Below are 21,385 nucleotides of genomic sequence, written 5' to 3' on the forward strand. Positions count from 1 at the left end.
TCAAAATAGTCTCCCTCATATATTCATTATATAAGATATTCATAACCATTTCTTTCAGTTTTTCCACGTTTTTATCTGTTGTTGCTGTTCTGGGGCGTTCGTCATCTTCACTTCGGGCTCTCCAAACCCACGGCACATAAAAATTCCCGTTATTTTCTGAGCAGACCTCGTATTTCTTTTTATTTCACCCAATTCAAAGCCTTTCATTATGTGACTTTATGGCAATAATTTTGCGCCTCATTTTTTCCCTTTGATGATGTACTTGGGTGGCATAGTAAGATAAAGAATTCGGCAGGGTCGGGCTTATTGCAGTGGAAGGTGGAATATTAAAAAAAAAAACTGTCGCACTCTTTCAAAAAATTATTTACCACTCAAACATTTTCAAATCATAGAGTCATCAAGACGTGCAAGACCGCATGGAATCTTTGAGTTGAAACACGTAGTCTGGTTCTAAAATATAATCGAAAAGGGCGGAAGTTTCTTTATTGAGGAGATGAAGCATTCAGCTGTTATACCCACCCAATCATTTCCAACATCTCTCGTTACAAACTATTGCCACTTTTGACTGACCACTTTTCCGCTATCGTGTGCTTGAATCAGGCAAATGCAATTGGTCATTGTTCTGAAACTATCTAGTCTAGTAGAGTTATGTACACCTAGGATGAAATTCGCTTATAAAAATATTTGGCTTAGCCGGAACCCGAACCTGGATTTCCCGATTTCCGGTCAGGCGTGTTAGCCAGTTACACCACCAACCCATCTCCTCAGAGTCTGATGCTTGTTTTTCCCTTCGATTCGATCTCCCAGAATTGGAATTAATCTTTGCGGTCTTTTGCAGGCTCCTGCCCTCAGAGGATGCAGGCGTCGACGATGTGTTCGGCATCTTCCCCAACTCGGGTGCGGTCTACCTCCGGCAGCCCCTGGATCGCGAGCGCCGCACCCGATATGCGCTGAGGGTGCTCGCGATGGACAACGGGACCCCTGCTGGTTCGGCCACCGCATCTTTGCTCGTCACCGTGACCGACGTGAACGACAACCCGCCTGCCTTTTCTCTTGCGGCCTACGAGTTCACGGTGGAGGAGAATAGGGGCGCAGGGGCCGTGGTGGGCGTGGTGAGGGCCCGAGACCCGGACGAGGGCCCCAACGCCGCGCTCCGATACAGTCTGTCGCCCGGCAACGAGACGGCCTCATCCAGCTTCCACCTGGACCCCACGAGTGGTGAGTGGCAACCCTTTCAGTGTGTCCGTAGACAGGATAATCCCATGAAAATTAAAGTTAGGCTATGAGTACCTAGCCCTCGGCGGTTTTGAATCTTTGGCATTATCAGATTCATGAATAAAAAACAAAAATAGAACCCCTAAATGTACTCTCATCCCACCTCATATTCCCACTCAATAAAGCAATGCCATGATCCACAGCAAATGAGGTTGGTGAATTTACCACAAGAAATTGTCAAAATATAAAATAGATTCCAACTAACCAAAGACTCGTAGGAGGCAGCCATCAACGAGGAGCTGGGAAGTATGGATTAAAATAATAATAAGTGAAATACCGATTGGTTTTGGTCCCTCAGCACCTGTTCACCAACCCCTGTTGTCTCCATGTTGATAAAGCAAGCCTTGACGATAAAGGCGGCTATTTGCAGACATTATTATTGCCTCTAGTCGAGCTGATTTTTGTGCTGTTTTTCTGTGATTATTTATGATTTCTTGAGCTTAATATTCATGTTTTCTACTTTACAATTCTTTCCAATTTGACCTGTCCTTCCCGCATTAATGTCCTCCCTTTTGATAATGACAGTCAAGGTGGATATTGGCTGACATTATTATTACCTCTAGTCGAGATTATTCACAGTTTTTCGTTGATTATTTCTGATTTTTTAGCCTTAAATCAATGTTATCCTTCGACAAGGATACTGGAAACAATTGGCTGGCATTATATTTGCCTCTATTCGAGATTTTTTGCATCTTTTCGTTGATTATTTCTGATTTTTTTTAGCCTTTAATACATGCTTTCCTTTGACAATTCTTTCCAATGTGAGCTGTCATTCTCTCATTAATGTCTTTCGATCATTTCTAAGGAGTCGTACGTTCTTCTCCTGACCATAACACCTCCCTCGACCTTTCCTCCTTTGTCGCAGGCACTCTGGTGACCCGTGAGCCGCTTGACAGAGAATCGAGGCCCGTGCACACCCTTTGGGCCGAGGCACGGGACGGAGGCGATCCTCCGCGCACGGCACGCGTGCCTCTGCGCGTGATCGTCACTGACGTGAACGACAACTCACCGCAGTTCGCGGAGCCGGGCGAAGAAGAAGTTTTGGGCGTGCGGGAGCAGCTGCCGCCGGGCGCGGAAGTTGCTCGGGTGCGGGCCACCGATGCTGACGAGGGAAACAACGCTTCCATCACCTACTCCATTCTCAAGGGTATTTATTGCACATAACTCTTGTTCTTGCCCTCTTTTTTTATAACGTTTTTATAATCGCTTTGTCGTTTGTCATCTTGTCCGGGTAAAATCTTGAAACTCAATTTTAACCGACTTACCGATTAACTATCATGCTGAAATTTTCAGGTTAACTCAGAACTAGATTACAATGCAAAAATCTAGGACTTTTATTATAATTTTAACGGTATCTCGATTTTTATTCGGAAAATAAAATTAAATAAGGAGATTAGTTCAAAAAATGGCCACCAAAATCAGATGGTGGCGCTGCGATCATTTAATGGAACGATTATGATACAGTCATGGCAACAATTTTTTTTTACATGAACGTTCATTGAAAAGTTGATCGAACAACAATTTACTTGTATTCTTTTTAGTTCGCGATAAATACATTTTTTATAAAAAAATAATTTCTTTAGTATTATCATTTATGTATAGTAATTATTTATGGTTTCTTTCTAATTGACCAAACCTTCAGAACATCATCCCCATTCGTACTGCATCTTTCCACTTCATATCGTATCTATCCATTTGATTCGACGATGGATGAAAAGTAGTTCTTTTTAAGAAAGGTTCACTCAAGGGTAACAATCCTTCAGTGGCGCAACTAGGAATATGATTTAGGGAGGATGAAGGGGTCTGGGGGGCGACCCTCTTCCACAGGCAACGGGGGATCCGGGATTTATTTTTTAATAGACTCAAATGACCTGCTGCCATTATATTAGTAAATGATCTTTGGCTTTAAGGAGATTTAGTTATTATATGTCAAAACTACATCATAATTTTAAAAATATTTTTTATTTCTCTGAGGCTTTGTGGGGGGGGGGGGGATCTATACCCTCTTCCCTTCCTCCATAGTTACGCCACTGCGATCCTAACTATGCATTCGTCGATGGCTGAAACAAAACAAATTGATGCGTCGTGCATTAAAGAATATCTGTCATGCATCAGACTTCGAATGCATACTTCTAGCTCATTAGCAAATGCTATGAACAGTTACGAGTTAGATTGAAAGATGAATATGGGCAAAAACACACATTTATAGTTAAAACTAATATATTGCTCATGGAATAGCATTTCGGCAGCGTGCTCTTTCAATCAAATAAATGCCAATAACTACGATGTAGTGCCGGAATGATTGAAAAGTTAATTGTGGAATCCGTGGAATGGAATAGGGAGCCTGTACTGCCTAGGCCCACTAATTAGATCTTTAAATTGATGACACACGTGCGACTGGTGATGATTCCTGATTAATAATAATAATAAAATGCCCTTATTCGGGCGAGCTTGAGACTAAGAAGTCCCCTCTTCCACCTAACCCCTCGATAACGTCAATGCAAGCATATTAAAAAATGGTAGACAAACGTTTACAATACAAAGAATATACAATATACGCTGTTTGTGAAATGATAAAAATATAAACAACTATATATGAAAATTTTGTGTAAAAAAGATTTCTGGTTGTGGGAAAAAACATAGGATAAGGATGTAATATCCTTCAGCGAAAGAACCCACTGCAGGAAAACGCCCACAGAAGAAGGGGGGCGTGAAAAACCTGCGAAAACCTACTGAGTGAAAGCTAATGTCATCTTATATACAAAATACCACTTAGTTCATGAGGTACATAGAATACACAAATATTACACATGCAATTAAGATATAAAATATAACATATATATACAAGCATTCAGTGATACATATCACTTTGTCGCAGGCGCTGCTCAGTATCATGTATATTTACCTACTAGTTGTGAGGTGGAAAGTGCTTTGTGTAGCCTCCTCTTAAAAGATGCCCATGATGATGAGTTCCTAGTTGAAAGGTTAAGATTATTCCATTCCCTACATGCAGTAATGGTAAATGATTTGTTGTAAATGACAGTTCGGTGGTATAACAAGATTGTGATTCCCTCTTGTGTTTGTCTGAGTGGGGGACTGTTGGAGTGATCGCGGTGGTTCCGTCTCTTTTCTCGCAGGCAAAGACGAGTCGGAGGGGTCGGCGGCAGCAGCGTTTGACATCGACCCCTCTTCCGGCGTGATCCGCACCCGGGTGCCATTGGAGCATGCGGAGCGGGCCCTCTACAGGCTGGCGGTGGCGGCTTCGGATGGCGGACGGCCTCCCCGCACCTCGGTGCGGCTGCTTCGGGTGCAGGTGCTCGACCTGGAGGACGAACGGCCTGCATTCGCATCCTCAAGCCTCACGCTGAAGGTGAGTCTCCAGCCCACTCGCGTTGCTGTATCCCAGTTGTGAGGAATGAAAGCACTGTGACAGATTGTTTCCAATGCTGTGAATGATATACAGGGTGTCCGATTTATCTCGACCACCCGAAATAACTTTTTATCCAGATGCAAATTCAAAAATGTGTCAAGCAAATGTCCACTAGCCGTCAGGGGGACATTAATCAGCATGATTGCCTTCCTTGTAGCTTTGTTATTTACAAAGATATGAACAGCGGTATGTCTTTTTTAAATGGCACCCTATATTTTTTATTCGGCAATTAATTTCCTCTCCTACTCCTCCTGTTCATATCTTTGTAACAAAGCTACAAGGAAGGCAATCATGCTGACTAATGTCTCCCTACGGCTAATGAACATTTGCTTGATACATTTTTGAATTTGCATCTGGACAAAAAGTTATTTCGGGTGGTCAAGATAAATGGGACACCCTATATAGTCCATTCACTTAATGTCTGCGGGTGAGCTTTCGAGAGAGCCCGGACACTCTCGGATGGCTTCGATGATAGGGGAGAGGGGTAATACCGAGAGAGAGGGGAGGACCGAACATAACGTTGCCAAATTTACATAGCCTCACTACTTTGTCACTGAAAACGTGTGTGAGTCATAGGTGGCCACTGGTATTTTGTCCCTGGCGCCGAGGCAATATACCTGCTCACTTGGAAGGCATTGGGGATAATCGTTTCACAGAAAGCCCATGACATTGTCATCTACCGCGCTGAATGAGGCACCGTTGGTGGAAGCCATATTTAGTCACATACAAGGAGAACACGTTATGCTTGGCAACACGGTTCCACGAGCAGATTCACGATGTTTACTCGGCGGAGATATGAGAGCGACTCACTGAGGCCACGCCTACTGTTTGCTGATTGGCAAAGGCACAGCCACATGACGAGAAACTTTCCCTCCCCTCATCTCCCCTTGTTTTGGCCACACCAGCTCACCCGAAAAGATAAAATGAACAGAGTATAGTTGTTGTCTATGAAAAGTGGTATTTCCATTAGGGATGGTCGGATCGGATACCTCGGATCCAAATATCCGCGGATATTGCTCTTCATCTGATACTTCGGATCCAAAGTCGCGGGAGACATCGGATCTGGATCCGAAATTTTAAATAATAGCTTCAGTGAATGCAACCATGCCCTATAAGGGTGGAATGAGTTCCGATTCTATATTCGAATGCGCCGTCCCATGCGATTATTGTCCTACTCATGAACCGTTTTGTTTGAAAGCTCTCGCAGAGGTTACGTAGGAGAATTTCAGCCGTGGAAAATAAAAAAAGCAAAATACGACTGGCACATAGTGAGACTCTTCCCAAGAGATTGAACAACCATCGGGGGAATCTCAGCGTCAGGAATTTGAAAATGCATTTGGATCCGAAAATATCCGATCCGAAAGATCCAGCTCCGAAAATCAAGGACCCGATCCGAATCCGGATCCGAAAAAATCCTAGATCCGTCCATCCCTAATTTCCATCTCTATCTTTCATTTTCATTCGGATACGGAGCGATTTTGTGCCACGATTTAGTCCAGTCCCACGATTTTGAAAATTTTTGTTGAATCTATGTTCATTGTCGACCCTCTGAATAGGTAATTTCAGGATTTCTTTAACAGTGTGAAACAGAAAATAAGCCTTTGAATCTGTGCAACCAAAGTTAACCGGTTCTCATGGACGAGGACACCTTTGCCGGCAGATTATTTTAAACCACCATCTGCCGTGGATTGGGCATTATGTACCCCCGAAAGCCGACCGTATCGCTGTAACTTTATGACGACAATAGTTGGCAAGTACATTAAGGGGTCAATATTTCTCAAAAAGCTTTTCTAGTTATTTACGGATTAATTTTGTAAATACTTAATCTCAAATTTACCCTTTGGGTTTACATCGTTTATTTATTTTCCTCTCAAATACTTGAAGTCGTATCAAATAATATCGAATTTTTGGAAGTTTTTCTGCTTTCGTGAAAGGGATGACCAAAAAAAAGGAACGTTCATTTCCAATAAATAGGTATATACTTATAATTTAGGCGATAGTGGATTCCAATCTTGGCTTCAAGAACTTTTAATGCTCCAGTAATGCATACCGTAAACCACGTACACAAGTTTAAGAAGGATGTGAAAGGAAGCGCTCTATTTTCTTAAAATATTTTTTTTTTGGGAATACCTATCGTCGGAGCTGAAGTCTGATGCACCTACAATGATTCACCTATATCTATTATTCACAGGAATGCCGACTTACAAAAAATATTGGGGGGGCCCAAACCGGGGATCTTGCCCGGGGAAATTTTATAAGTAGTGAGTTTTAAGTTTTTTAAGCATTTTAGATGAGTCATTTGATGGATATTATAACCCTGATAAATCGAATCTCGATATCTGGAGACTCCGGGGAAAATCGACAAGCCTGGCACATTATCTTGTGTAACAAAGGAGAGAAGTTTCCTAAAATGTGTTAAAGATTGGTTACTCAAAAATAAGGAGGTGGAGTACTTGATTAAAAAGTTTGAGTAAAGGTGTTATATAGTGTTGCTGTATCGAGTTTTTTTGTGTTCCAGCAAATCTGTTTTTTCCTATTTTACTAATGTTTAGATTTCAAATTTACTTTCTTGCCTCATCACACATCTTGTAAAACAAAGAGAGATGTCTCCTTAAAATGTAATAGATTGGTCGTTTGAAATCAAGAAAATTATGTTTTTGTGTTGATTTTGTGATTCAGCAAAACTGCAGTGTGTTATTTACTTTGTGTTATGTAGCTAATATCTTAAAAGAGCGACTTTTGAAGAGTCGGTTATCCCCAAACAGGAATTATCCTAAGGGGGACCTAATGTTAAAATTTTGTATTACTCAAGCTCTGTATAGTATACAATGAATAAATTTATCTTTCAATTTTTTCCTCACACCCATAACGAATTTTGGAGGGGGTTCGGGCCCCCTCAGACCCCATGGAGTCGGCGCCACTGATTATTCATTGTCATTATTGCACAATTGGCATCCTGGAACTTTAGTACTCGTCTCTTCAAGGTCTATCGCAGGTGGACAGAAGGCACGCATTGCAGCTGTCATTTTCTTTCATAAGCCCATCATTCCTCTTCCGCAGGTGGTGGAGGGCGTGGCCGTGGGTCACGTGGTCGGGCGCGTGGGTGCGGCACAGGGGGGCGTGGCCTACGCCCTCGCTCCGTCCGCCGCACCCTTCGCCGTCAACCGCACCTCTGGCGCACTCTTCACGACCGCACCACTGGATCGCGAGGCCACGTCCGAGTACAGGCTGGAGGTTCGGGTGCTGCACCCAGCGGCAGCCCCCACGCCAGGAGCCGCGCCTCTCACCACGGTCGTGCGCCTGCGCGTTGAAGTGCAGGACGCCAATGACAATGCACCAATCTTCGCTCAGGACCCAGTTGTGGTGGCCGTGGCGGAGGACGTGCCGCCTGGCGCTGCCGTCTGGAACTTCTCCGCCACCGACGCCGACGCAGGCGCCAACGGACAGGTAAACCCCCGTTTACTTTATAAAAAGTTAGGTACCGGAACGTATGCCCACGCATGATTTTCAAATATAAGTCTCACCCCCCTTAAAACTTACGATATTTTTAACTTGCAATAAATGTTACGATGAGAAATCATGTTTTATCAATTTATAATAAACAACAACTTTTTTGAATGAACCCAATTTTCCCTGAGAGGTGCCGTAACGCCGTTCCGGTGCGTTCCGGCGGAAATTAAGCTCTGACAGAGCCCATTTCTCCAGTGCAATGGACAGCAATGTCATCCGAGGACTACAGATTAGCTTAGTTTAGTACTATTAGTAGTAAGTCAGCTTTTTGCTATAGGTTCTGTTATTGTCAGTAAACGAGCTGTCAGCTTTGAATCTCATCAGTATTCACAGTAACTGCCATGAAAAACAAATCTCCTGAGCCGGGATTCAAACCACGGACTATTTGCTTTCCGGGACCACTGCGCAGACCTATATGCTATCTAAGTTCCTCAAGTTCCGTGGCAATTAATATGAATGTCACTGCTGTTCATGCGGCAGGTATAAAATGTGTCGCAGTTTGATTGGTTGTTATGATATTGAGATGAAGTCTTAGAGTGACTGACTAATGCACACAAACTCCAGAAGACTGGAGAGGCTGAAATTTTCAGAGATTTTTCAATATTCATTTGGATAATAATAAGGTATTTTCCTTCATCAAAGAAAACGAAATGCATTGATTGCTATTCGTTACCCACCATTAGTGTTTTCATAATATAAAAATTATTTGGTTTTACAAATCCCAGTTTAGACGAATGTTAATGGTCAATTTTAACCGCATTAGAAAAAGGCCAGATTGGCGCCCATGCGATGTCACTCCACGTGACGTCACAGAGACCTAGTTTCTATACGAGCAGATGGGAGTTTTACATTGTCTGAGATTACCAATGCATGCATGAGGCACAGAACTCAGGGAAACATCTCTTAACCCTTTCTAACCCAGGGCTGATTTTGGGAGAAATCAAATTTCAAGATTTTTCATTTTGAAAACTCGAAAATTTTACACTCAATGTTAAGTATCCTGGCAGCTGAATATTACGTCACTAAAATGAACATTAAAAAATAATAGGTATCTGCTAAATAGAGCTGAAATTTTAAACATTTTTGATATTGCTTAGAAGCAACATTGGGTTATAAAGGGTTAATAAGCACCCATTAAAATTGCCTATGGTCGGAAAGTTTTCTTCGCTTGATAAGGTATTAATAATCCTCATTTAAGCCAAGCGCTACCTGCTAGCAGCCTGTGTCGTATCAGCGCTCAAGCCTCGCCTCAAGGTCACCTCACTGGGCGGCAGCTGGAACCAGAAATACGTAACACGGACTTTTCTCTTCATTCCTACTTAGCCGTCGCATTTTCGCACGCTTGATAATTTTCACTTTTCATTTAATCGCGAAAAATAGATATCATCATTTAAAAATCTAAAAGCGTGAAATGCGTACTCCAGGAGTAATAATCTTTCGATTTAGGCAATAAAAAATGATAGGAAACCACCCTATTCCGGAAACCCCTATTTTCTTGTGCAACATCATCGAGTCATTATGTCGTCGTATCTTCTCGCCTACAGGTCAAGTACTCGATCGCGCAGCAATCACCGCGGGAGGCCTTCACCATCGACGCCGACTCGGGCGCCCTCCGCGTGGCCATGCCGCTGGACTTCGAGGCCGTCCCGGAGTACACGGTGGTCGTGTCTGCCTCCGACATGGCGCCCAACGCCTCCAACCGCCTCTCCTCCTCCATCACGGCGCGGGTGCTCCTCGAGGACATCAACGACAACTGGCCCGAGTTCACGGCGCCCATAGCGGGCGGCGCCTCGGAGCGCCACCTGCGGCGCCTGTCGCTGCGTGGCGACGAAGCGGTGGGCGCCACGCTGACGCACGTCATCGCAGTGGACCGCGACTCCCGGGACAACGGACGCGTATCATACGCCCTCTTGGCGGCCGCCGACGGCGATTCGCTGTTTCGCCTGGAGCCGGACACGGGTCGCCTGTGGCTCGCTCGGCCGCTGACGGACGCGAGCGGGAGCGGGCTGCGGCGCCGCACCGCCCCGCGCCGCTTTCTGCTCAACGTGACGGCCTCGGACCACGGGCTCACGCCCCTCGTCTCCAGTCGGCTGCTGGAAGTGGTGGTGGAGGACGGGAGAGAGAGTCCGCCTCGCTTCCAGCAAGCTGTGTACGAGGCGAACGTGACGGAGGGCCTACCGCCCGGGGCGATGGTGGTGCGAGTCTCTGCAGCCGATGGCGCCGGAGGTGAGTTATCACATCATCCCTTCTAGTCAATAAAACCTAGCGCTTGGAAAATTTGATATTAACCATATCCATTAACTCTATTTCAAAAGGGGGATATTGATGTTGAGTTTGTTTCATCCCAAGATGGTCACATGCAGGCAGGGGTGCCAACTTACAAAAAGTATTGGGGGGGGGGGGGGCAAAACCGTGGACCTTGCCCCAGTAAATTTTATAAGTAGTGAATTTTAAGTTTTTTAAGCATTTTAGAAAAGTCATATGATCAACATTAGAACCCTGATCACTAGAATCACGATATCCGGACACTCCGGTGAAAATCGACAAGCCTGACACATTTTTTCCTCACATCTGTAACAAATTTTTAGGGCGCTCGGGCCCCCTCAGGCCCCATGGAGTCGGTGCCACTGCGTGCAGGAGCATAGGCAGATCTAGAGGGTGGGGGGGCATGGGTGCACGTGCCCCCCCCCAGACCCATCAAAAATATGCAAGATTTTTAATAATGTCCCATTATCATTGTGTTCGTTTTGTATTACGGGGTATCCTTGTGCCCCCCCCCCAGAACAAAATCCTGGATGCGGCTTTCTTGTGCCCCCCAGAAAGAAATCCTGGATCTGCCCCTGCCAGCAGGAGCATAGACAGGATGATGTTTTGGGGGTTGGGGGAACGGTCCAGGGGATCAGAGGGTTTGAACTCCCTTCTGTGGAAAATGTGAAAATTTTCATTCTATTTTGACACTTAAAATTACACAATTGATGGGTTGTTTGCAAGCTGTTTTGAATATTATACTATAAAATAAAATTTGCACACTCATTACGAACATCTTTACACCCTCAAATGCCAGCTTTGCTGTCAGGCACAAAGCCGTGGTTTGTAGTGTCACTTCACAAAAATAATAGTGAATATTAGTTTTGCTTCCTAGTATTGATGCAGTAGAATAACTTTTTTCTATGGCTTAATATGTTCCTGCTAATATTAATCGCTTTAAGAGGGCCCCCCTGGCTACCCCATTGGTCACGTGGGTTGTGAGAATATTTTGTTCAATTGTCTCAGCAATCATTCCATCCTTCTCATTGCATAGGCTTCATGCTCACTTCTGAGATTGCATTTCCATGGAATTCGCTTTCCTTCTCCTTGTCGTATGCACTCTGTCCCATTGTTATTTCCGTATTCATGGTCCCAAATGACCCCAAATGAAGCTCATCTCTCTATTGTTGGATATCTATTTTGCAGTTCTTGTTGTGGTTACTATGAATTAAATGATTTTGGACCAAATAATAGCTTATGGAAAATTTAATAGATCACTTAGCTGGGAAGCTAACATGCAAACACGAAGAAAACTAAGCAACAACAGAACTATAGGAAGTAATGGTGAGGCAGTTAGTTCATAGAAATTACACTGGTGGCAGTATCACGAATTTGAAGCCATAAGCAGTAGTTGGAGCTGGGTACTTCAAGATGTTGAGAGTTATTCATACTTTAATAGCTGAAAGGAGATATGTTACTTTAACACACCTCTTATCAAGGTGCAAGTATCAATGAGACTGATGTTTTTTTCTCAAAGAGCCTCAATGTGTAGGACGGATCAAAATTGAATTTAATCAAAACTTGTGATTCTTCCATTAACACTTCATTCTCCTATGCTCCAGGCATGATTTCCCGTTTGTTGTCCACATGCAAATCCCAAATTAATATTTAAATAATTATTTTGGGGAATTTTTTCCTTTGCACTTCCTTTAATCCATCATTTTCCATAATGAAGAAAGATTTGATGCTTTCCCGGCGAATGATGTGAGTAAACTTCTCTCGGGATTCCCACCGGGTTAAAGGCTTCATAATGGCCGACGTTTCGAGCTCCGACTCGGTGCTCATCATCAGGGCTACTGGATCCAGTTAGAGTTGGCATCAGGGCTACTGGATCCAGTAGCGCTGATGATGAGGGCCGAGTCGGAGCTTGAAACGTCGGCCATTATGAAGCCTTTAACCCGGTGGGAAACCCGAGAGAAGTTTACTCATTTTCCATAATGTTTGACAGTTACAAACATGTCAGATTGCCAAGATCATGCTGTATTATCTTTTGAGCTAATATTCTGTATATTTTAAAGTAAGTTCGCAACTTGTAAAATTCTCAACCACCATCCCCATCAAAACGCTTAGAGTTGGCACAGGTCCCAAGATTTTGTCCCGCTTAGTTAGTTTTGCTGCTGGAAGAATTTATCTGGAAGAAAGTTAATTTTTTCCTATCTACCCCAAAGCATTGAGGAGGTTGGAAAAGTGTGCCTCTGCAAGCAAGTGGCTGGGAGGGTTAAGGCCCTAACATGGGCGTACCCAGCAAGGGACAGGAGGGGGTAGCTGCCTCCGCTAGAAGCAAAAGTCACAAAAGTCTTTAAGGAAAATCAGGACTGGATTGGAATGAAAGTTTTTAATAAATTTTCTTTAAATCCTGGAAAAATGGTAATAGTATTAGAAATGCAACTAAACTTTATATTTTTTCCAGCAAATAATTTTAAAAACTAATAAAACTCTGTTATAATTTTCTAAAATGTTAATTTTTGTTCATCTCTTCCATACTTGAATGCTACAACTGAACAACCATGGCTTGCCCCCCCACCCCTAGTTGCAATCTTGGGTACGCCCTTGGGCCCTAAATAAAAACATTACCATTTTGCACTTCACTTATGTCCTGTATTAGTGTGTTGTGAAGAGGTATTGATTTGTATTTTGGCCAGCAGGTGGCAATGGCAGCAGTGGCGGCCTGAGATTCGAAATCCCGCCGGGCGTAGCAGGTGGTGCTTTTGTTGTGGGTGCGACGGATGGTGTGGTGAGGACAACCCGAGCCTTGGACCGCGAGACTGAGCCATATTTCGCTCTGCCTGTGTATGTGGCTCGTGAGCCGCCAGACCGCAGTGTGGCTGACTCTGCCACGCTCTTCGTCCGTGTGCTAGATGTCAACGACAATGCCCCGGAGTTCCATGGCTCTTGCAGGCCCCTCTCTGTACCTGAGAACAGTGACCTGGCTGTAATTAGAGCCGTTGTGGCCACCGATGCAGATGATGGACGTAATGGCGAGCTCACATACAGCATCACGGGTGAGTAGTTTGCATTTACTATTACGCATTTTTTGTTACAAAAAGGTATAATTATGGTCCAAAGAGCTATACTTCTGTATTTTCTTATTTATTCTCTTATTGCACTTACATTTTCTTCACATGATATGTTCTTTTTCCTCATTACATATTTTATCAAAATTTAATGTATCAAAAAATTAATAATTTGTTTTAATTGCCTTTGATCACCTACTTATCTCACCTGGTTTTCAGTGGTGTGCATACCAGACATTTGTATCAACACTCACTTTTTGTGGCACATGCCCCATACTTTAGGTGACAAATTATTGTAAAATATCTGCACCCCATCCTCTAGAAGCTCCAACTATAATTTCAGGTGGCAACGTGGGCAACAAGTTCAGCATCGACCTGCACTCAGGTGAGCTGTCCGCTAGACCACTGGACCGAGAGGCATCTGCTCGCTACGCCCTCACCATAGCCGCAACGGATGGAGGTGGGATGCAAGCCTCCTGCACGTTGCTTGTCTCTGTCGAGGACCAAAACGACAACGATCCAAGGTTTGCTCAGCCTCGCTACTCAGCCACTGTGGCTGAGAACGCGGCGGCCGAGACGCGAGTGCTGCGTGTGGAGGCGAGTGACGCAGATGCAGGTCTCAACGCACGCCTCGTGTACTCATTAGCCAATGAGAGCTCGTGGCTGTTCCGCATTGACAATAGGACAGGAGTCATCACAACGGCAGGGTGAGTTAGTTGTGGACAAGTCAAACCCCCCCCCCCCTTACTGTTGCGTACAGTTGAATCCTCCTCATTTGCATGCCCTCAAAGGTCATAATTTTCTGCTATGGGTCCTCTTAGGTGTGTTTCCAAGGTTCATTTGATTGTCTGCCATGTTTTCGTAGAACGTAAGTTGGTAGGGTTTCCCACCTCTATTCCAAAAGTGTCTTTCACACGATACTATCACACGGACCAACTTTCTTCTGGGGTTCCTAACCTATGACTTATCTGGCCCCTGAGTGTCCCAACTGGTCTTCTTCTTCTTCCTAGCGTTTGTCCCGCGCTATTGCAGGGTCCGCTTTTCTGCAAAGCCTTCTCCACTTGGCTCGATCCAGGGCGTCTACTGACGTGGCGTTGATGGTCTTCATGTCCGCCTTAATTTTGTCGAGCCAGCGCATCTTTGGTCGTCCTCGTGGTCGGCGTCCTTCAGTACTCAGCCGCATTGCTGTTTTGGCCACGGAGTTCTCATCACTACGCACCACATGCCCATACCACCGCAGTCGAGCCTCCCGCATTTTGTCTGTGATCGGTGCAACTCCCATTCTTTTCCGAATGTCTTCATTCCTGATGTGATCCAGGCGGGAGATGCCTAGGATCCATCGCAGCATCCTCATTTCCATGACATGCATGGCCTGTTCTTGATTTGCTGTGGCTGGCCAACATTCTGCTCCATATAGGGCCACTGGGCGGACTACGGTCTTGTATACTTTGGCCCTGAATCGTTCAGGCATTCGACGGTCGCACAATACGCCAGTCACTTGGCGCCATTTCAGCCATGTTGCATTGATTCGAGCTCGTGTGTTGGCGGTTGTGCTTCCATCGTTGCTGATGACAGAGCCCAAATATTTAAACTTCTCGACCTTTTCAAGGTCGTCGCCGTCGATGCTGATCGTGCCATCGGTTTGAGGCCCACACTCCATGTACTCAGTCTTCTTGATGTTTAATCGCAACCCATAGTTGTCGAGTCGTACCTTTCATAGTAGAGTTCGCTGCTGTAATTCGGGTCTGGTGGTGCTGGCAAGGAAGACATCATCGGCGAACAGTAGTGACCAAGGATGCGATTCTTGGAGACAGGCCGTGATTGTGTCCATGCACAGGATGAAAAGGAGCGGAGAGAGGGCCGATCCTTGGTGGACGCCAACAGTGATTGGGAAAGGCGGTGATATTCCTGATAGGCAACGGACGGAGCTGGTGACGTTGGTGTAGAGAAGCTTCACCCATGACACGTAGACTTCAGGGACGTCGTGAGATCTGAGGGCATGCCAGATAAGGTCGTGTGGCACGCTGGTCCCAACTGGTAATAATTGGAAATAATGCCCACCAGTGCAGCTCTAGGGGTCATTTCTTGGCTATGAAACATTAAGGGCCGGTTTTATAATGTCTGGTTTAAATTTTGCAGAGTATGAAAACTGGAGTTAACTTATCTTTTCGTTTAAGATCATGATTTTTAAAAAGCATTATTATATGAACTACTTTTGCTTACTGTAACTTACAAAAATTCTCCAGCTAAGGTTTCGGCTGTAACATGTTCTGGTTAATGCCAACCAGACATTATAAAACCGGCCATAAGGGTGCCAACCATTAGGTGGAATGGAATTTGGAAATTGTTGAAACCGTGTTGACCCCTTGAGTTCCTCTTGGGCATTCTTCTTCCCTTTGATCTCTGAAATAGTCACCCAGAGAATTTGAAGTGACAGGATAATTTCTCATTTGTTTATTTAATCGCTAATGCATTACTTTTTGCCGCTCTTTTGTCCAGAAATCTGTTCTCCGATTAAAAAATGGAATCCATGCATGAACTTGCTAATTCATATCTCCTCTTGTTCGAGAACTAGGCATGATGTTACAGATGGATAATCCACGTTTCCCCTCACTTATTGTTTGTACATTATGAAATATAAGAATACATCATGAAAACTAGGATTTTGAGTAAAAATGAACACCAGAAAATTCTATGTATGTTGATTTGAAGTTCAAATTGCTTTGTTTTTGTTCTAACATTTTCTGGAAAGGAAATGAACTTGTGTACTTGGGAATCACTTTCTTATCCTGTGAATTGAAAAAAATACTTGCTTCAAGTTAACTTAGAAATCAATTTGAGCAGCGATGAAGTTGGTTTGATGCAGGTCTCATGTAAGTGATATTTTAAGCGCCATCTGCTCAAATATGTACTTCTCATTATTTGATACTCGGCCATCAAAATAGCTTATTGTAGTAGCTCTATATATTTTTAATGTGTCACAATCCTACATTGTCACATACTATTTATTTTTATTGATCTGGTGTACAAGGGATTCTACTTTCCAGTCATCCGGAATCCCCCGGGTTTTCCAAATGTTTCCTATGATCTTATGGACCACAGCAAATTTAGTTTCAAGCTGCCCAACGTTTGGCTTCATTGCAGTGTCAGTATGTTCCTGATTCATCACTAGCAAATGTATTCAGTTTGAGAACAGGGCTTAAATCTCTGCTCACCTCTTGATCTCTCAGTTAAGAAGACCATCTTTTTCTCTTGCAGTCTTTTGGATCGGGAGAAGCAGCGAGTGTACAACTTTCAGGTGGTGGCCACAGATGGCGGTTTGTACGATGCACGCTCTCAACGTGTGCCCGTCTCCATCACTGTGACTGATGTCAACGACAATAAGCCCATCTTCACCAAGTACCCATTCACTGCAGAGGTGCCTGCGTACACTCAGCCGGGCCAGTTCCTGCTGCGCGTGTCAGCGGAGGACCTTGATGAGGGGCCTAATGCAGACATTGTCTACAGGTGAGAGCATTGCCTTGAAGGCATGAGACGTGTTTGCAAGGGGAGGAGTTAGTCTCTGAGTAGCACTTGCCACACCCTTTCAACATGAGTGACAGTGGGGAAGTAGTTGTGGAGCATTATATTTGACGTTTTCAGCCTGTTGTTAACCAAGGGGATGTTGTACTAAAGCTCTATGCGTCTTTTTAATGTCAAAATTATTTTTTACCTAAAAGATGTTCCTTCATGACTCATGCTTAATTTAGTGTTCTTAAAAAAATAACTGCTTTCATGTGCATTTCATGACATTGCTTGTGGAATTCAGTCAGTTTTTATATCTCGGTTATCTCCTGAATTTTTGTTTTCATTGTCTTTGATTTTTTTATAACTACGGTCTTTTTTGGTTCTACAGTTGGAAGGGTTTCCTTTAGCAACCATAGTGTCACGTGCTTTTTTTCCCATCCACTGCATGTGTCTATGGATATTGTAAGGAGCCATTTTCCCTTGCTTTCTCCATAGTTTCGTCAACGAGCCGCCCAGCAGCAAGTTTCGCATTGCCGCCAACACTGGCATTGTCACGGCTGCCAGCAGCCTTGCCATGGAGTCCGGTAAGCTCTTCCACCTGGAGGTTTTGGCACGAGACAAGGGAAACCCACCACTCAGTGCGACTGGCCTTGTTGAGATCCGTGTGGGCGAGGCAACAGCCTCAGCCACACCGCTAGCGCCGCCTGCAGGCTCTTTGGAATCCTTGGCTGCTCTACGCTTCCACAACTCAACGTACAGGGTGCGGCTGTCAGAGAATGCGCTTGCTGGCAAGGATGTGGTGCAGGCAAGTCTACAATTTTTTCTGCAAAACTAGACTAAATGAACCTGTTGCTCATGGCGAATTGATCCTTAATGTTTGTTGATTGTGAGCCTTTGATTTGACCCTCAGTTAGCTCAACCATCACTCCTGATCTGTTGTCATAATGAACTTGGCTTGTACCGGGCTGTGTAGTATAGTTTTTCAATTCCAGGTCTAGTCATTCCGTGAGTCCCTTCTTCTTCTTTTTCTTGATGCCATGCACCATTCAGTGTGTTGGCTGCTTGGGCATTGCTCTCTTACCCCTTGAAATAGGTACCCTTTATCTCTAGTTGCTGTCCAGTCTTTGATGTTTTCTGCCCATGAACATTTTCTTCTCCCTCTTGGCTGCTTTCCTTCCACTCTTCCTTCCAACATCAGAGTTCATACATTTTCCCTCTTAGAATGTAGCCAAGATTTGAGATATTTCTCTTCTCAATTAACTTCCTTAGAGAACGATCAAGGCCTGCTCTTCGCAGAACCACACTGTTTTAAATTCTCTTGATCCATGAAATTTTGAGAAGCTGTCTTAAAAACATATTTCAGTACTTTCAGTCTTTTCGTCAATGTTTTCTGAATTATTCTGATTCACTAAGATATGATTCCTTATGGAAAAATATCTGTGTATGTGTCTACATTGAAAGTTTTATTCAATCAGTTTCCCTTGTTTGTGAACAAACGATGGAATCACAGCTCTCTTTTAATTTCAGTGACATTGTTAGGCTTTACTGGGTGCTTATCAACTCTTAATTTCTTGACAGGTATCTGCAGTGCGCACGGACGGTCGCCGACAGAGGATCACGTACAGCTTTGGCAGTGGCAATGAGGACAACACCTTTGAGATCAACTCAAACAATGGCTTGGTGCGGGTGCGTGATCCACGCAACCTAGACTTTGAGGCATCACCCCGTCTGCGCCTGACGGTCGTGGCCCAGGCAGATGGCCTGTCTCCCACGCTCTATGCGTACGCTTCGGTGTGGGTGGAGCTGACGGATCAGAATGACAATGCACCACGCTTCACACAAGGCCTCTACTTTGCCTCGGTGTGGGAAGGCAACAACAAGGGAACGTTTGTCATGCAGGTCAGTCTGATTTGCTATACCTCGAACATAATGGCAAGCCATTTGCTGTCTAATGGCCCATTCTGAGCATAAAGTGTGGTCGATATCCATCCAATGTCCGCTGATGGATTCTGAATTTTGACTGTTAACATCCATTATAAACAATTTTGCCACACAATTGTCGATATTTTTGTTGATAACACACTTCAATTATCCCTTCAGAGGCTGAAATCTACTTATTGTTAGGGTAAAATAAGCATGAACTGAAACACTTCTTTGGCGGGAACAACTGCTACCTACTACTTTGTTCTCCCACATGGTAGCAGAATACAATAAAAAAATGAAATCTCATTAGTGCGGCAAATACAAAATTGTTTATGATGACATGCTCACATTGTTATAATCTGACAACAATTAGGTCTGTGGGTACCTATTTTTGAACAACAGTTTTATGTTGGGAAAAATGACTTTAATTTGTTGTATTTTTAGTTCCAGTGTAGATGAAGGCAATGATTTTTCCTGTGCATAATTTGAGCTCCCTAGAATGTGAGTGTATGTGTGAGAAACCACCGTTAGCTAGTGTGTGGTTGTTTATGTGTTTAACCGGTGTTATCTAGAAATTATTTTGTTGTACTTATGCTATTGCGATGCAGAAAAACTAATCAGAGGAAATGAAAGGCAGGAAATCATATTCATACCAGAAAGTGGACTGGCATAACTTTTTATGGCACAAATCGGGAACTTCCTCTAAGTTGATCAGATAATTCTGTGACCTGGTGAAGTTGGATGCATTTATTATCGTTCAATGTATAATTCATAATATTCAGAGATAGTTTTATTGTAAAGATATTTTTATGTTCAATCTTCGAGCCTTGTCAATTGTTAACATTCCCATCAATCAAAGTTCTTTAAGAAAGTGATGGCTTTTCTGTCTAAGTTACTGCAAACCACAATCCAAAATAATGGATTTCCTGTTATGATAGATCGTGCGCAATGCAAAATCTGTAGGAAGTCATTTCAGGCACTTTCTGCCCTATTGGAAAAAATCATGGGAAAAAATTCAATTGAAATGTTCCATTGAAAAGTGACAAATTTCAATGGAACAGTTCAATTGAAAAATTTTCAATGGAACAGTTCAAATGAAAATTTTTACAATTGAAAAAAAAAATCCATTGAAATTTGTCACTTTTCAATGGAACAGTTCAATTGAAAAAATTACAAATACATTAATGCATCCAATATGGTAAACTTATTATTAGGTAGAATATACTTAACATCTAAATTTCACGAATCCCGAATTCTGAATAAATAAAACATGTGAACAAAAATTAAAGTTGAAATATTTTTAGAAGCAGTGTCATGAAAACTTTAATTGGGCTTTTCCACATCTTACATCACTTCTCACAATCATGAATAGTTATCGAAAATCTGTATAGTTTTGCCATGATTATCAGAATAACAACTATACCATGAGAGCCACATCTTTTACCAGTTCAAACAACATTGAATAGTTGTCGAAAAGAAGACGTTTTTCCGCGATTAGCGATAACAACTTCACCAACAAATATCTCACACGTCTTTATCTAAGAAAGGCTTCTTTAAAATACTGATAAATATACTTCTGGTTTGACATGAAGCCAACATAACTTGTTTTTCACAACAGAAACATGTCACTCACGTTTATACAAGAACACGGGAATTTCACTTCACACAAACAAACCTGCGTGATACACACTATTCCGACAATGCTACTTAGTAGTTTTTTGTCGGCGACGTAACGCACGTACGCATAATTAAGTTATATAAATATGCTGACATTTTAAACACAAACGTTAGTATAACCAGTCAAAAAACTGAAGGCAAACGATACATTACTAAATGAACACACTACAGCACAACAATCACATCAAGACTTCCACTATATATCACGGAAGAAACACACGAATGACCTAAAACAACGCTGTGGGGATCAAGCACAGGTTAAATAACAACGATACTAAATAGTCTTTTCTCCACAAGCAAAAAATTAACCACAACTGACCACAACCCAGTCCATAGAGTTTACATTACTAGAGTATTTATGACCCAGTCAACCATGTGCACGTAAACATATGAATAACGGTATAACGGTATTTTTGATTTCAATTGAGTATTTGAGATTTCAATGGAGTATTTGAGATTTCAATAGGATATTTGGGAATTCCATTGAAAATTTGAGAATCCAATGGAATACTTGAAAATTCAATTGTATCTTTTCTTCGAATTCCATTGAATTTCCTAATATTCAATGGAATATTCGTATTTTCAGTTGTAAATTTGAAAATCCAATGGAATTTTTGGATATTCCATTGAAAACAAGGAAATTCCATTGAAAATTGGCATTTTCAATTCATTTCAATTGGAATTTTCAATGGAATCGGCTGATTTTTTCCAATAGGGTGAGTAAAAAAAACCTCTTGTGTTT

General features: G+C 43.1%; 1 protein-coding gene across 1 annotated transcript in view; it reads left to right on the top strand.

Moving 5' to 3' along the window:
- LOC124157977 (protein dachsous) overlaps positions 1–21,385 on the top strand; it is a 284,929-nt gene that overhangs the window by 248,187 nt on the left and 15,357 nt on the right. Inside the window, exons 7-16 of the mRNA XM_046533108.1 lie at positions 839–1,218; positions 2,141–2,422; positions 4,413–4,645; positions 7,766–8,152; positions 9,760–10,441; positions 13,168–13,524; positions 13,880–14,243; positions 16,795–17,043; positions 17,539–17,848; positions 18,622–18,942. Coding sequence (XP_046389064.1) covers positions 839–1,218; positions 2,141–2,422; positions 4,413–4,645; positions 7,766–8,152; positions 9,760–10,441; positions 13,168–13,524; positions 13,880–14,243; positions 16,795–17,043; positions 17,539–17,848; positions 18,622–18,942 — 3,565 coding nt within the window. The remainder of the gene's footprint in view (positions 1–838; positions 1,219–2,140; positions 2,423–4,412; positions 4,646–7,765; positions 8,153–9,759; positions 10,442–13,167; positions 13,525–13,879; positions 14,244–16,794; positions 17,044–17,538; positions 17,849–18,621; positions 18,943–21,385) is intronic.

Source organism: Ischnura elegans, chromosome 4 (assembly GCF_921293095.1).
Source record: "Ischnura elegans chromosome 4, ioIscEleg1.1, whole genome shotgun sequence".
In the NCBI taxonomy this organism is placed as follows: domain Eukaryota; kingdom Metazoa; phylum Arthropoda; class Insecta; order Odonata; family Coenagrionidae; genus Ischnura; species Ischnura elegans.